This window comes from Sus scrofa, chromosome 14 (genome assembly GCF_000003025.6).
Source record: "Sus scrofa isolate TJ Tabasco breed Duroc chromosome 14, Sscrofa11.1, whole genome shotgun sequence".
In the NCBI taxonomy this organism is placed as follows: Eukaryota; Metazoa; Chordata; class Mammalia; order Artiodactyla; family Suidae; genus Sus; species Sus scrofa.
Genome location: NC_010456.5, coordinates 81,668,866 through 81,685,376, shown reverse-complemented (window position 1 = coordinate 81,685,376; position 16,511 = coordinate 81,668,866). Strand labels below are relative to the sequence as shown.

General features: G+C 52.0%; 1 protein-coding gene across 2 annotated transcripts; it reads right to left on the bottom strand.

Annotated features, from left to right (window-relative positions):
* Positions 3,400 to 10,706, bottom strand: PPIF (peptidylprolyl isomerase F). 2 transcript variants are annotated; one of them, XM_021073635.1, is made up of 6 exons: positions 10,414 to 10,706; positions 9,123 to 9,153; positions 8,550 to 8,638; positions 6,683 to 6,779; positions 6,206 to 6,281; positions 3,400 to 3,424 (listed from the first exon to the last, which is right to left on the bottom strand). In XM_021073635.1, coding segments are annotated over exons 1-6 (489 nt in total). In that variant the 5' UTR covers positions 10,609 to 10,706; the 3' UTR covers positions 3,400 to 3,423. The 2 variants fall into 2 exon arrangements, with proteins under 2 accessions (XP_020929294.1, XP_001929518.1); XM_001929483.4 differs by lacking the exon at positions 3,400 to 3,424 and adding an exon at positions 3,590 to 4,588 and having other exon boundaries at positions 10,414 to 10,705.

Genomic DNA, 16,511 nt, shown 5'->3' with positions numbered 1-16,511 from the left:
ATGTCATAATAATAATAATAATACAATCAGGATTCTGAACAGTTGCTCAAGGCTGGGACTGATCTAGGAGGCAGTGTGGAACCAAGACTTTCTCTACCCACCTTGTTACAGCAGACCTGGGACAGGGATCTGACTCATGGGCCCCAGAAACCATTCACTGAGAAATGCTCTCCAGTCTGGGCCCACCCAAGCCAGACCCTCTCCTGACAAAACTGAAGAGCTAGAGCCACCACCGTGTGAGCATCTGCCCATGAAGGCCCTGCCATCGGCCAAGGCTTTAAGAAGGAGCCATGGAAGAGGACAGCTGCCCACCAGCCCCCACAAAGCTTGGGCTGCACAGGGTACCCACTCACCATCCAAGAGTTATCATCCAACTCCTCAAGTGAGGCATCTTTTAAAAGTGGAAGTTCTTATTCCAGATGCCCAGGGCATCCAGCAAAACATGTTTCAAGAAGTCAACAATGATTCTAGTGGTCTGGTGGTCTCCCTTTTCAACCTTGTCCCCTCTGGCGTACACTTAAATTCTCAAACTTTAATTGAATTATTATCATATTTTTACTATTTTCCTTTTAGGGCTGCACCTGCGGCATATGGAAGTTCCCAGGCTAGGGGTTAAATCAGAGGTGCAGCTGCTGGACTACACCGCAGCCACACCACCAGATCTGAGCCACATCTGCAACCTACATCACAGCCTGTGGCAATGCCGCATCCTTAACCTGCTGAGCAAGGGGAGGAATCGAACCTGCATCCTCATGGACACTATGTCAGGTTCTTGACACACTGAGCCACAATGGGAACTCCTGAATCATTATTTAAAAATTCAGATTTCTAGGAGTTCTCATTGTGGCTCAGAGGAAACGAACCCAACCAGTATCCATGAGAATGTGGGTTTGATCCCTGGCCTTGCTCAGTGGGTTAAAGATCTGGCATTACCGTGAGCTGTGGTGCAGGTCGCAGACACACCTTGGATCTCGTGTTGCTGTGGCTGTGGTGTAGACCAGCAGTTGCAGCTCCAATTCAACCCCTAGCCTGGGAACTTCCATATGCCGCAGGTGCGGCCCTAAAAAGAAAATTTTTAAAAGTTTAAAAATTCAGATTCCTAGATCTCACCCTCAGAGATTTGTTTCAGTAGGTCGCAGCTGTGGCCCAGGAATCTGCATGCTTTCCCAGCACCCCATGATTCCTAGGAGAGACATTGCTTTGGGCCTTATCAGACATGGGAAACACTGACCAACATTCCTCTTCATGGAGCAACATTCTACAGAGTCCAGAAGAGTGTTCAATTCTCCCATGTCCTCATAAATGCTCCGCAAAAGAAGTCGGACACAAAAAGTAAATCCTGTAGGATTCCATTTATACAAAATTCTAAAACAGGCAAAATTCATCCGTAGTGATAGAAATCAGTGGCTTTCTGGGAATAGGCACAGAGGTAACTTTCTGGGGAGATGAAAATGTTCTATAACTTAATTGGTGGTGGTTACTGATCACAAGCTATTGATGTGTACATTTAAAATATGTGAATTTTACTGTAGGTAAATTATATTTCAATGAAGTCATTTTGAAACGCTATCCTGTGTTGTCTCGGGAAAATGCTATTTCAGATATTTAAACATCGTGTTGACATGGTGTCACATATGATTCCATCTGTGAGAGCACATGTATGACTCACTGTTTCCTTCAGGCATTAGGTACCTGTGTCAGCAACAAGTCAGTATCCTGTCTATCGCTTTATGTAGTAAGGCAGGCTCAGGCCCTTGGGCAGAGTTCTGGGAGGAAAACTGCAGTGAACAGTCCCACCTTCAGGAAAGTGCATTTTTAGGAAATTCTTGCATGCTCGATCTCCCTGCCCCGTACTAGACTCTTCTGCAGGGAGGGATGGACACACACACATACTTTCTCATTGATTCAGGAAATGTGCTGTGAACTAAACACATGCCCCGCAGGCTCTGTGACCCCGAGATCCCTCAGAAAGAGCCAGCAGGTCACCCTCACCAAGGGGCCAGCAGGTCATATCTCAAGGGGCTGACCCTCACACGTGTCAATATCACCACAGCCCCCTAGAGTCCCCAGAGGTCAAAAGGAAACTCTACAGGGACCCAAAGCATGGCTTTGAAATCAGAAGCGCTCTGAGGGCGTGTGATCTTAGAATAAAGGGGGCCTGTGTATCCCAAAAGGCCTCCATCAGAAAGCTCTCTAGACTGGTAGGTCCTGGGTTCTAGCCCCTGCTCTGTCCACTGACTCACAGGGTCACCTCGGGCAACCAGAACCCCTCTCAGGGCCTCAGTTTACTCATCTTTAAAATGTTGGATAGGTTGACTGATAAGCAATTATTATTATTTGGCTTAAGATCCCATTCTTCAAATGAAATCCCTTTAAGGAAAAACAGAGGGTATCTATGATTGAAATGGGGTTCAGGAGCTCATGCCCCTTGTTGGAGGACCCCCAAGGCTTTTGAGAACAGTTTGAAAACTGCTAGGTCAGCTGAGTTCCCAATCCATGCAGCTGAACTGACTTCACGGAAACTCCCCCAAGTCCAATCACCCAACTCCAGCCAGGACCTCAGAGTGACTGTATCAACCTGAGACCTCAGAAAACCTGTCTCAGGGAACCCCACACTCCAAATGACCCGAGTCCAGCCACTATGACCTCAGAATGACTACAAGGGCCTGTGACCACACATCATCAGACTCAGGGAAACCCAATGTGAAGCAATTCTAATCACACTGAGTAGAATGTGATTCTCCTATTGTTCAGACTGTGCCATCCCTCGCTGCTTAAGTTGTCAATTCTCCTCCCACCACCACCCATCCCCAAACTGCCCTCCCTGTGAGTTCAGAACCAACTCCAAATTTAAATGTTACATCTAGGGTAGTCAGATCCACATCTAACCTAAGATAACCACCATGGCTCCTTTTCCTCTAAGACCCTGACACACAGGAAAAGCCTTTGTCAACTCCAGAGCACTGACTAAAATCATGTGCCAGGGACTGTGCTATGCCCCCTCCCCCTTTGTTTTCTTTTTAGGGCCACACCTGCAGTGTATATGGAAGTTCCAAGGCTAGGGGTTGAATCTGAGCTATAGCTGCCAGCCTATACTACAGCCACAGCAACATGGGATCCAAGCCACATCTACCACCTACACCACAGCTCACGGCAATGCCAGATCCTTAACCCACTGGGCAGGGCCAGGGATGGAACCCACATCTTCATGGATACTAGTTGGGTTCATAACCTGCTGAGCCACAGTGGGAACTCCCCGTGCTATGCACTTTACACGGATCACACCCAACCCTTGTCACCCTGGGAGGTGGGCATTTACCCCTTTACATAGCTGAGCAAAACTGAGACTCACGGTCACCCACAGGTGGAGCCAGCACCCACAGATGCTCTGCAGACACTAAGACAGCTTGAGCCGTCTCCTCATCTGCAAAAGAGGATAACAAGAATACCCTCACAGGTTGCTGGGGTAATTGAGAACCCACATAAAAGCCCTCAGCAGAGCACCGAGTGACAGTCGTAACACAGTAAAGTTTGGCTTCAAATACCTGTTTCAGACACAGCTCCCTAAAGCCAAGGACACCAGACAGTCTTTTATAGAAAATAGGATTTATTTTCACATTTAAGGTGTTCCAGAAGTGTACTGTGTTCATAATCAGTAGATTTAATATTAAACACACAGAAAAAAAAAAAAATCAAAGCCCACCAGGAAATACGCAATGACTTCCTTCCAGAGCACACGGCACTTTGAGACCATTTGTTTTCAACTCGGGAATTCACATTGACTAGGCACAGCTTGCAGTGGGTCTGTTCCCAGGTTCAGCTGCTTCTACCCCCAGGGGTTCTCCCCAAATCCAAGAGCAGCAGACCAGTGGGATTCACAGTGGCTAGGATAAAAGTTATCAGCCCCAGGACCTTCACAAAAGCCTGGATCGTGCTCCAAAGGCTAAGCTCTGGGTCTGTAGCCTGTGCCACAAACTCAGGTCACACCACAGCCTGGTGTAGTTGGTGTCTCAGCTTCAACTCCAGGCAGTCTTATTAGTTAAATTATTCCAATTAGGGAGATGACATTAAACAGATACAACAGCCCTTTACAGGAACCGGCTTCCCCCCTTGGTCAAAGAAAAGGTAGAAACTACCCTCAGAGCTATTCCATCATCACTCCTGATGTCCAAGGCACAGGTGAACTTGGGTCAGGCAATCAGACAAGGAGCGGTGACAGTAGCCATGACGGGTGTCCAGGGACGGGGTGCTGAGGAAGGCCAAGCACTGGGGAAGCAGCCTGAAGTGTCCTGTGAGGTTTGATATTCATCTGAGGCCTTCCTGGAGCACAGAGACGGTGGAGCAAGCCCAGGCAACTCCAAGGGCCCCTGGCTGGGAGTCTGAGGCAGCCACCTGGGTGAGTCCACTCCTGTGCTGCAGCTGCCACCAGCCTAGCGCCCTGGCCACTGCAGGTTAGCTCAACTGGCCACAGTCTGTGATGACAATTTTCTTGGATGTCTTCCCACTCTTGGAGCCGAAAGATTCTATTTTCTTCACAACATCCATGCCCTCTTTGACATGGCCAAACACAACGTGTTTGCCATCCAGCCTGTGAGGAGAGGTGAGCCAGGAGAGCAGAAACGAGAGTGGTGCAATGCCACCCAGCGTCACAGTTCCTTGGTTATGGGACAATTTACCCAAAGCAGCAGCTTTGAAAGGAACCCACATGAAGAGCAGGCCCCACCCCTCACAGCTCCAGCATCGAGCCCTGCTGAACCCCCAGAACACACAGGAGGATGGCTCCCTCCCAGGCTGGGTTCTGCCTCACATGCTGGGTGATCTCGCCCCAGGCCACCTAACCTGAATCCTAGGAACCTATCCAGGAAAAGCAAATTATTCTTGTTCTTCACAGGGAGATAACGGAATATTGAACTACTGTGAAGAAATGAGAGATCTGTGTAAACAGAACTATCTTAATTGTCATGAATTCTGAGGTGAGAGTCAGGGTAACAGGTGGGGTAAAACTATGTGAGTCCTGAGCAGCTCACAATCTGAGAAGGCCCTAAGAACCTAAAAGGCAGCCTAGGAGTTCCCATTGTGGCCCAGTGGAAATGAATCTGACTAGCATCCATGAGGACACAGGTTCCACCCTGGCCTCACTCAGTGGGTTAGGGATCTGGCGTTGATATGAGCTGTGGTGTAGGTTGCAGATGCATCTCAGATCTGATGTTGCTATGCTGTGGCTGTGGCATAGGCCAGTGGCTACAGCTCTGATTTGACCCCTAGCCTGGGAACCTCCAAATGCCCATGGATGGGGCCCTATAAAGACAGAAAAAAATAAATAAAATAAAATAAAAGGCAGCCTAGTCCAAGGTCAACAAAGCCAAGACTGGTTGCACTATAGGATCCACTGGTGGGTCCATGGAAGGAGGAGGGCAGGCAGAGCTGGCAACAACCTGCCCAGGTCCCGACACTCATGTCCTTTCTGTTGTGAGCCACACGGGAAGTCTACTCATGTCCCTTCTGGCTCGGAGACTAGAGGTGGCTAGCAACCCCCACCACCCAGGCCCCCAAGTCCTCAGAAATGGCCTTTATTAAGTGTTAGCTCCAGAACAGCTGTTGTCCCTTCACCCCTCTGAGATGTCTCAGAGCTAGGACACAGGGATTCTGGGTAGAGAAACTTAGGAAATTTAGTGGAAAACTGACCTGGGAAGACACCCCTAAAATCCATGGGCATTGGGGAAAAGGGCTCTAAGGGGCTGATAGCTAACTACAGGCCATGCTAAAGCCTGCTGAGAAATCCGGTGTGATATCCAAACATCTACTCCAGCATTTTCTAAGGTGCTCTCCAAGTCACATCGGTCAGGGAAACATCAAGTTAAACCAAGCAGACAGACTTTTGCCACAGACCATCTCGAGGCCTAATATGTTCCCCAGCATTTCCCAAATGTGTTTGGTCAAAGAATCCTTCCCATGTGTGCAAAAAAACACTGAGAAAAGTCAAGCTGACGAGAACAATGGGAAGACTGATAATGGCAGAGTTGCAAGAACCACACAAATTCTGCCAAAATCCTTTGGCGAACTTTCTCCTTCTCTCATACAGACACACACCTGGGTGAGGGCTACTATCCCAGAGCAGAGAGTCAGCCTCAAACTACCTGCCCCCTCCAGTTGCAAGACCACCCGTCCTTCCCAGAGGACCTGGGGCCAGAAGCAGGCAACTTACCAGTCTGTCTTTATGGTGCAAATGAAGAACTGGGAGCCGTTGGTGTTGGGGCCTGCATTTGCCATGGACAGGACACCTGCAAAAGCAAACTGGATGACTAGGCTGCCCCAGGAGGCATCTCACCTGGAAAGTCATTCAAAACAGCAGACGGTGCAAACAAGGATGCTTGAGTCTGAAGATCCTGGGGGCTCAAGAGAGGAGAACCAGGGCCCAGAGGATGCAGCTCCCTAGGGCCTGTCCACCTTTGCCACCTTAGGAGGAAAGGGCCTCATGGAAGCTCTCAGTGGTAGAACCAGAGTGAGACCCTGAGCCCTGAACTCTAGACTTTACCACAAGCCCATCTGGGCATTACAGGAGTGGGCATCATTGGATATGGAGCAGTCAATTATCAGGGTGCAGCCTCCAGGACTGCTGGGATGGCAGAGGCTGGGTCACAGCTCTGGGGCATAGTGCCTGGGGACTGGCGGCTGCACTCACCGGGCCCCACGTGCTTGAGTTTGAAGTTCTCGTCAGGAAAACGGCTTCCGTAGATGGACTTCCCTCCTGTGCCGTTGTGGTTGGTGAAGTCGCCGGCCTGCAAGGATGGAGCATTCTCTTAGCGGTCACCACCAGAGCTGGCAAAGGGGTGCAGCCCCCAGCCCACCCAACCGGTAGCCTTCAGGCAAAGGGGTCAAAAAACATCTAATGATAGACGGACTAATACCACACCAAGGAAAATAAGCAAAGATAAAATACAGCCTAAATATTTTCTGCCACAATAACTATCTTGGTTTCTGAATGATGTACTTTTGTCTCAGCAAGTTTTCAAATGATCCTTTAAAAACCCTGGTCATGAGATGCTTCTTAGTGACTTAGAATTTTCTACCCACAACTCTTGGAGTCAACAGGGAGGAGGCCAGGAACCCCGTTCCCAAGTGTGGTTTGTGCAGAGTGGCAGCAGCAGCTGGCACAGAGCCAGTTCCCTGAGTCCCCACTTTCCTGTCCCAACATCACCCCTTCACAAGCCCAGTGGCTTCCCAATGCCATGCTGGCCCAGAACAGAGCCTGTGTAGGGCTGGCATCTTCTTTACAGCTTATTTGAAGCTTCCATGGGGAGCCACAGCCATAGCCATAGCCATAGCCACTGCCAGCCCCAACCCCAGCTGTGGTCATGAGGCTGTTTGTCTTAGAGGGATCCTCAAGTGAAGGGTCACCTAACTACCCTGGTTGAAGGATCCACAAGTGCCAAAAGTGCCAGAGAGGGACAAATCAAAACCCTTGCCTGGGCCTCCCCATGCCACCATCCCATGCCACCAAGAGCCCTCCAGCTTTGGAGTCCCTACCCTTGCCTGCTGCAGTTCAGAGGAAGACCTTAGTTCAGCTCAGGACATCCCCTTTAGGTCCTGCTTCATCCACAGCCTCATGCAAACTGGGAGCCTCTGCAGCAGAGTGCCATGGGCTGTGGCCAGGCCTATCCCACAGCCACAGCCCCTGTCCCTGCCCCTCCCTTGCACTCCTCATATTCAACACATCAGCAGGCCCGGCCCCAATCCACTGCCACTCACCATGATGTGATGACAGCCACCAGGTCAGGGTGGAGGGAATGGGTGGGGAGAATTTCTGGCTGAAAGGACTTCAAAGAAGTCATGACATCCAGGCCCCTGCCTCCGGGTGTGCTGACTTCAGACACTAGCTCCTGTCTTAGCTGGACCTGACCTAACTCAGGACAACCCCCAGCATAGCTTGGCTCCTGGCCCTTGGGAAAGTTCTTGCTGTCGACATCTACCCTCAAAACCTCTGACACAGCAGCTTTTTAAAAATGCTTTGGAAAAGAGGCAGAACACATGATGAAAAAACATACTCGTTTAACTGAGACAGATGCCCTTATCTGAAAAGAGGCTTCAAGTACAGACCTGTGTGTTCTTGTCTGTGCTGGGTCTTTCTCCCTCTTCCACCTCCTCCTTTTCCCCTATGCCAAGTGCTCGTTGGGATACGGGCAGAGACTGCTTCAGTAGTCCGCCAAAGCCTTCAGATCTACCCCTGAGCACATCCACACCCCAATGCTGGTTCTCCCTCCATTGCTCAACTCTCCTGACTGCGTAAGGTAGGGCCATCCTGCCGTTTGCCCCGTCCTGCCGCTTGCCCTGTTGCTCAACTCCTGGGGCAGGGAAGTTTTCTACATCAGCCAGGACAAGCTCCAGTGAGAGGCCAGGCTGAGAGAGTGATGGCAGTTGCCTTCCATTCAGACTTTCCAGGCACCAGGTGTGTGCACCCTGGTTACTCCCCATGACAATCTTCCGAGGCGACCCCATCTCTATCCCCACTTACAGAAGAGGAACCGAAGGCAGGGAGAGATCTGAGATACCTGGCACATGAAGGATGGAATGACTCTGTGAAACGTGGAGCCTTTGTAGCCGAAGCCCTTCTCCCCGGTGCACAGGGCTCTGAAGTTCTCTGAGGGTTGGAGAAAGAGGCAGATCAGTAGCGCCAGGCCTTAACCCAGGGGCTACAATGCTTCCAGCCAGAGCACTCTTTACCCTCCCACCCCAGGAGGTAAGCAGGGTATGGAAAGCCCTGCAACCTGGGTCTGCTCTAGCTGGGTGACCTTGTACCCTGACCTCAATGTCCGAGCACCATGGCAAGAGCTAAGGCTCCTGGATGTTCCAGCACCAGGTCAGCGGGGCAGGGAGCCCAAGGGCTATGAAGCCATCATACTGACCCACTGGAGGAAGTTGTCCCAGAGGAAATGCACATATTTCTTCTACTGATTCTGAGGCTACTACCAGATAGGTGGGCAAGGCCAACTCTGAGGCTCAGAGGGCCAGAAGGCTACCCCAGGGTACCCATCTGGTCACAGATCTCATGCCCCAACTCCTCTAGCCATCCCACCCTCTCTTGCATCCAGACCAGACTCAGAAGGGCCCAGGCCCTGCCTTACCTGCTGTCTTTGGGACGACATCTGCCTTCAGCTGTGGGGAGAGAAAGAGGGCAGGACATCAGTCCAGAGGCAGGTGAAGGAAGGACCCAACTCCCACGGAGGCCCAGGAAAGACAAAGAGAGCACCATTCCTGTCACTCCCAGCCCTCTGTCACTCCCAGCCCTCCGTGGGAAGCCACTGTGGCTATCACTTCTGCCAGCTGCTTCCTCAACCCAGGGCTGGCAGGAGGCAGCCTCGATTTCCTAACCTGTCAGAAGAGATGACAACACCATCTTGGCCTGCTTCTAGAGGCAGACCTAGCAGAGCTACTTCAGCTGGGCCCAAAGCATCAGAGACTCAGGGCCTGGAGAGAGGGCCCCCCAAGCTCCTCAATGGGCAGATGGGAAACTGAGGCTCAGAGAGAGGCAGGAGGCTGGTGGAAAGGGGGGAGGCCGGAGCCCCATTCAAGCCAGCCTCTTGCTTCCCAGCTTCAAGAGCTGCCCTGGTGCCAAACCTTTAAAATAAATGGGTGCTTTCCATTTTCCGGAAGAAGAAACAGAGGCTTGAGGCGCCTGTGTTCAAAAGCAGGCCAGGCTCAAGAACTACACAGGAGCGTTCCCTCTGTTACCTTCCAGACTACATATTTGTTCCCTGCTTTAAAAAAAAAAAAAAAAAAGGCCCAAAGAGTCAGGGGCAGGCACTAAGCGTTACCCTGGGAAGGTGACAGGTTGGCGTTGGGGCAAAGAGTTCTGAACACAGGGTCCCGACTCCTGGGGCCGCGGCCGGCCCAGCCAGCACCCACCAGGAGAGGAGGCGGCCCCAAAGCACCTTTGCTCAACCATGCGCCCCATGGCAGGAGCAGGGCCGGGGACGCTCCATCTTATGCAAGGGCCGCCACGTGAGCGCACAGCGGGTCAGCCGCCTGGATCCTGGAGAGCCTGCCCCCTCCACCCCGACACCCACCTCAGAGCTCTGGGCCTGCGCTCCCACCCCGTGAGATCTCGGAGCCCTTCCCCAAACTCGGAGCCGGCCTGCCGGGACAGGCCCTCCTGCCTACATTCTGACCTTGAGCTTTCTCCTCCACGGGCGCCCTCCCCCACCTTCCCCCCGCCCCACTTCCATTGGTCTAAAGATCCGAGGGGAGGCCCGGAGAGACCAATCTGATGCCTCTTCTTAGAGATGGGGAAACTGAGGCCCAGAGCAGGAAGCAAGGTCACACAGCGAGCCAGACACAGCGCCGGCCCGGAGTCCAGGGCTCTTCCGGGACCGTCCCTCACTCTCAGTCCAGCGCGGTCCTGTCCAGTGGTCTCACCTCCAGAACCACGCGGCCCAGCGGCTGCCCGTCCGCGCCCACGTCCAGGTACACAAGCGGGTTCCTGGCGGAAGAGGACGGGTCACCGGAGTCGCCGCCGCTGCTGCAGGCGCGGGTTGCGGAGAGGCGCAGCGGCGCGGAGCGCGGGCCGGAGAGCAGACGGAGCAAGCGGGGACTGCTGCGCAGCGCCAGCATGGTGAGCGCGGGTCGGAGTGCAAGAGCTCCAGGACAAGCGGAGACTACAGCAAAGAGAACCACGCACGCCCAGAGCGGCCGAGTCAGCTGGGACCGCGCGCCGCCGCCTTTATTGGCTCAGGCGGCCTCTGGGCCCCGCCTCCGCCACGCCCCCTTCAGCCTGTCCGCTCTTGTCCTCTGCCGGCCCCAGCGGGAAGCACAGCGGCTAGCCTAAAATCCTTTAAATACACCCACACCAGGGCTAGAGACCTGAGAGTTAGACACGACCTTGCAAAAGGAGGCCGGTGACATTTTGTGAGGGTCCCAATAGATAGGAAAAAAAAAAAAAAAAAGCGGGCGGGGGGGATCCTAAAAAGTGGCTAACTCCAAAATGCGAGTACTGTGTTTTCATTTGAATATAACAAAAGTCTACATTTGAGCCTTTTGTATAGGCAGCCCCTCCTGCCATAGGCCCCGCGAACAGGTACAGACCAAGAGAAAAGGTGGCACTGAGTGTCAATCAAAGAAAGTTGGAGATGAGATGCGGGATTAGAGTGAGAAGTGGCAGGAGGAGATCAAGACACCTCCCATGGTGACCTCAGGCATTCCTGTCCTAGCCCGGGCTTGTCTCCAAATGCTTCTAGAAACCAGTCCCCCCTCTAGACTCAGCCTGAGCCTGTCATGCTCCCACCAGGCCCCCAGTCCTCCACCAGGACTGGGTCTGAATCTCCCCCTCCCCAACCCCACAGACTGACAGCCCTAGTTCCCAGCAACCAGGGTTCCCCTTCTACCCCCACTCACTGAGAAACTGCTCCTGCAGGTAACATAGCACAGGGGCCAATCCATAAGAGGTGCAAGGAAGAGAGGAAAGGTAAGACGGGAAGAGGAGGGGAACTGGGTGTGAGCTACCACTGTGCAGATTTACCCCACAAGCTGAGGTGGGCTTCACTGGAGCCTGGGGGGCATGGGAAGCCTACAGGAAATGAGTGACAGGCAGGGGTCCTGAGAGAGCATCTGAGCCAACACCTACACTTTCCAGATGAACAACTGAGGCCCAGAGACAGGAAGGTGCTGCCCAGAAGTAGGGGAACCATGAAGTCCCCACTGCCAGCCTGTACCGGTCCTCCCAGACTCCTCTCTCTGGGCCTCAGTTTCTCCTCTGCAGAATAGGTGTGATGTTAATTCCTACCCCACTTGTTTTCCAGGTCTGTTCCAAGGATAAAAAGAACAAGACAGAGAGAACTTGGTCAACTGCTAAGTACTGTGCTGTAAGCATCAGTGATAGTCAGAGTCTATACTTTGCCCAGGGTTTGGGGCTCAGATAGCAGTGGGCCACAGCTGCAGTGGCTCAGAGTTTTGAAGAGCTAGAAAAGAGGGTAGGGGCTGAGCCTTGGAGTCAGGTGGGCTTGAGCTGGGACCAGTTCTAGACTGACCTGCTCCAGACCCTGAATCAGTTCTTGGGATGGGGTCTGGCAGCAAAATGTTGACCCAAGCAACATGATGTCCCAGCTGTACCCTGGAGTCCAGATGCTTCCCAGGTCCCAGCCCAGAATGGGATCTCACCCTGTCCTGGGAAATGGCTTCTCATTTTTTTCATGATCTTCCCTGAAGTAGAACAGGCCTGAGTAGGAGGCTGGCTTGCTCCCTGCCCCATCTAGGTCCTCAGCACATCTCCCAGATCCTCCCCTGCACTGGTGCATACTGCAGATTTGAGGGAGAAAGAGAGGAATTACCCCCCATGTCAGTTCTAGGCCCTGGGCTCACATAGCTCTTAGCCATGCCAAGTGGATTAGTGGTCCCCTATTGTTCCTCACACTGGCTCCCAGAAGCCCTGAGTTTATTCCCTACCCAATGGAGCATGAACAGCCCTACCCCAGTGAAGAGCTGCCCTCATTCACTTAATCTTTTTTGTTCTCGAAGACTTTCCCCAGCCCTTAGCTCGGCTCCTCTCCATCACATTCTGAGAAGCAGTTCCTTTGCATAGCTGGGGAAGCAAGGCCCCAAGAGCTGGGAGTAAGGCATGCAAGGAACAGAGTGTTGGAGCTGGGGGGAGTCTCTGACTCCAAGATCAGGGCTTGCATATGTCAAACCCTTCTCACTATCATCAAAAGGAGCTGGTAATTGGGACAGGGTCTGGAGGGCAAGAGAGACAGGCCTTGGACAGAAAACACAGCAAGATAGAAACTGAGAAGTTAGCCAGGGGGTCTGGGAACTCAGGGGATATGGGAGAGAGTTTCTGCCTGGAGGATCAGCCTGGAGACAACTGTATTTGAGAGGCAGAGACACAAAGATGTGGAGAGGAGTTTCCAGTGGGGGAATGAGCCAAAGCTAACCCAGAGCCAGAAGAGTTCAGGGCACCTTTAAGGAAAGGCTATGATACTGACCGTGAGCTGATAGGCTGGCAGTGGGGGTGGGGTGAAGGGGCATGGCAGTCACAGAAGGTGCTAAAGGCCAGGCTGAGGTCTAAGTTGGGCAGCACTGGGGAACCACTGGTGGTGCAGTCGCCCATCCCCAGGTCTGAGAAGCAGCTTCCTTCTCTCATGTTATACCTTCCACCCTTTTTGGAATATCAAACATCATCACTACCTCTTGCTTGAGCCAGAGAAAATTCCACCTTCCTCACGGGCTCAGCTGTGAAGTCATCTATAGCTGTACTGAAACTCAGTGGCATAAGGAGGAGGGACAGTCCCAGCTGAGCCATGAACTGACACATGCTCAGCCCTGGAGGACTCCTGGCCCAAGTGAGATGAGGCAGGTGTCACCACTCACCTGGCTCTGAGGCTATTTATAGACTCTGTGTCATCCTCAGAAATAGTTTCTCTCCCCTCAGCCCAGGTGGCTTCTTACCCAGGGTGTTAATGGTTTTCATCACCCAGGGATCTTGTGACACCATCTTTAGGCCGCACAGAGCCAAAGAACCGCCAGGTCGTGCTGCCATCCAGGGGTTGCAAACTCAGATACCTGTGGGGGCCAGGCAGGGCCACATGGGAGTGAAGCATGTTGGGCGAGGCCATAGGGAGTAGGTGGAGGCAGCATTGTGTCCAAACGCCCCAGTTGAAGGGGCAGCTGCTCCCCAGGCATACGTAACAATTGTTATTATATGGGCTATGGGGCCAGTATAGCCAAATCTCCTCAATTTTCAATATAAACCCAAAACTTTAGGTTTTGTGGAAATCTCCCAACTTCTAAATGTTGGGAACTCATTTTAAAATAAAATCAAATGCTGAAGGAGCCATCAGCAATACAGCCACAACCTGGCTGGGGCCTCTGGGCCAGTAGTTGGGAAGCTCTAATCGCCACTATGTAGATGAAAGAACTGAAGCTCAGAGAGGGACAGGAACTTGCTCATGGTCACACAGCCTGTCAGTACCCCTCTCTTCACTCTTGCCAGGGTCCTTTCTGCAGGATTCACTCAGCAGACATGTTTTTAGACTACCTAATGAATGCCAGGCCTGAGCTTTGCCCTGGGGATACAGAGGGATGAAGATGGGGACAGGCATTTGCAGGGCAGGGTGATTATCACTACCTCCTGCCTCTCCCAGGTGGCCCATGTGCCCAGCAGGGATGAATGTTGTGGTTGTCATATGGTATATCCTGGAGAGCCTTCTAGGAGGGGCTGGGAGTGAAGGTAGCCTTGCTGTGGGCACAGGGTGGGTTTCTGTGAATGATCAATGCCAGTGCCAGTCACTGGGACAATGTGCTTTAATTAGAAGAAGCCTTGGACTTCATGTTTCTCGGTTGCATTTAGGGTCTAGGAGAGCATCTATCTTGGGCAGCTGATAGGGAGCCCGGAAGACAGTTTCTTGGGTGAGAGCTCAAAAAGCAAGCCAGACTAGGAGTTCCCACTGTGGCTCAGTGGGTTAATGATCCAACTTGTCTTTGTGGTGCTGCTGGTTTGATCCATGGTGGTGGTGTAGGTTGCAGATGCAGCTCGGATTGAATCCCTGGTCTGGGAACTTCCATATGCTATGAGTGTATGCTGTGGGTGTGGCCGAGAAAGGGGAAAAAAAAGGTGAGCCAGACCTGCCAACAGGTCACTCTGATCCTGGCACTCTCTGGGGGAACTCCCTTGTGGCATTCCCAGGCTTCATGAAGTCAGTATGAATGCATCAGCCTCCCTTGCTGCTTCCAGGAACCATGGGTGGGTCTGGTCCCAAACATGGTCTGAAATAGAGCATCGTGGGAGTCAGGAAGAGGTGGGCACAGAGGTTTCCCTTGAGGCCCAGGGTGGTGATGCACACAGTGACCAGAGAGGCCTCAAGGGAAAAGTCTAAGAAAACTCTTCTAGGGTCCAGCTGGGCTTTAAAAGTCATGAGGCTGCTGCGGGCCCCTGGGGGAGCAGCCAGCGGGATAGGGCAGGGCTCACTCCCCAGGCACTTGGCCACACGATGGAGCATGCTTCTGAGTGTACCTGCTGTCCATTGTGATCTGGGTGGTCTGAGGGGCTGAAGAAAGCTTCCTGAGAAGCTGCCACCAAAGCAAGGAATTTGGAAGGATGGTGGAGGCAGGCTTTGGAAAAGGGTGACTGTCAACCAGCCCTGGTTGACATTCACTAATCTGTTCATTTACTCCACAGCTATTATCTATGACAATGCTGGGTGCCTGACACTCTTCCAGGTGCTGGTCACTAGACCAAAGAGTAATCTTGAAGTCTCCTGGGCAAAAGAGAGAACAACAATAAAAAAATAAAAAATTAAAAAAAAAGAGAGAGAGAGAGAGAAAAGAAAGAAAGAAGATGATTTCAGATAGGGGGTTATGCTGCATACCAGTGAGGCCAGGTGACAGACCCGAGAATGAATGTGAGGGCTCAGAGTGGCCTAACCAAGGAGGAAATCTTGGGACCACATCACATGCAATTGGGTGAGCTCAGGGAGGCTGTTTGGGGGGCTTCTTTGAGCCTCAGTTTCCTCATCTGTAAATAGGGGTTAATAACACCTCGCAGAATTATTCATACTAAGGAAAACAACATGGTGAAGGACCTTGAACATGAGGGCCTCTGTGGATGAATGAATAAATGTGCACCAAATAGCACAGGCCAGCCGAAGAGTCAGTCAGGGTGGGAAGGGTGATTCTGAGTGAATGATATTGTGTCTTATGGATATGCGCCCTAAGATGCACCTCTCTGGGTGGATTTTTTTTTGGCCATGCCCAAGGCATGTGGATATTCTGGGCCAAGGATCAAACTTCTACCATAGCAGTGACCAAGGCTGCTGCAGTGAAATGCCGCAAGAGAACTTCTGGTGGATTTTTTTTTTTTTTTTTGTCTTGTCTTTTGTCCTTTTAAGGGCTGCACCCGCAACATATGGAGGTTCCCAGGCTAGGGGTCTAATTGGAGCTGTAGCCGCTGGCCTACGCCAGGGCCACAGCAACGCCAGATCCGAGCTGCGTCTGCAACCTACACCACAGCTCACAACAATGCTGGATCCCTAACCCACTGAGCAAGGCCATGGATCAAACCCATAACCTCATGGTTCCTAGTTGGATTTGTTTCCGCTGTGCCACGACGGAAACTCATTTTTTTAAAAAATATATATATATATAATAATGCCATCCTCACACCAACTTGTGTGTAATTTTGGAGGCTTCCTTGGGTACATTCACAGCCATGATATCCTTGGTTCCCAAAACAGCCTGTAAGGTCAGCTGAGCTGGACTATTATCTCACCGGACAGAGGAGGCTGGAACTCTTAAGTAGCAAAGGGGCAGGCAGCCCAAGGCTATGTAGAGGAGCCTGGCCTTGAGGCAGGGGCCTTGAGTTTGAGCTTTTTCCACTCTAGGCATGTTTGTCCCAGCTCGACCTAATCCTAGAACTAATCTCCACTGTTGTTGAATTTTAGTACAAAAGGCCAGCAGGTGCAGGTCAGGCTACTCAATTTACACAACAAAGATCTCAGCTATTAGATGAACAGAGGCTCGGAAAGCTG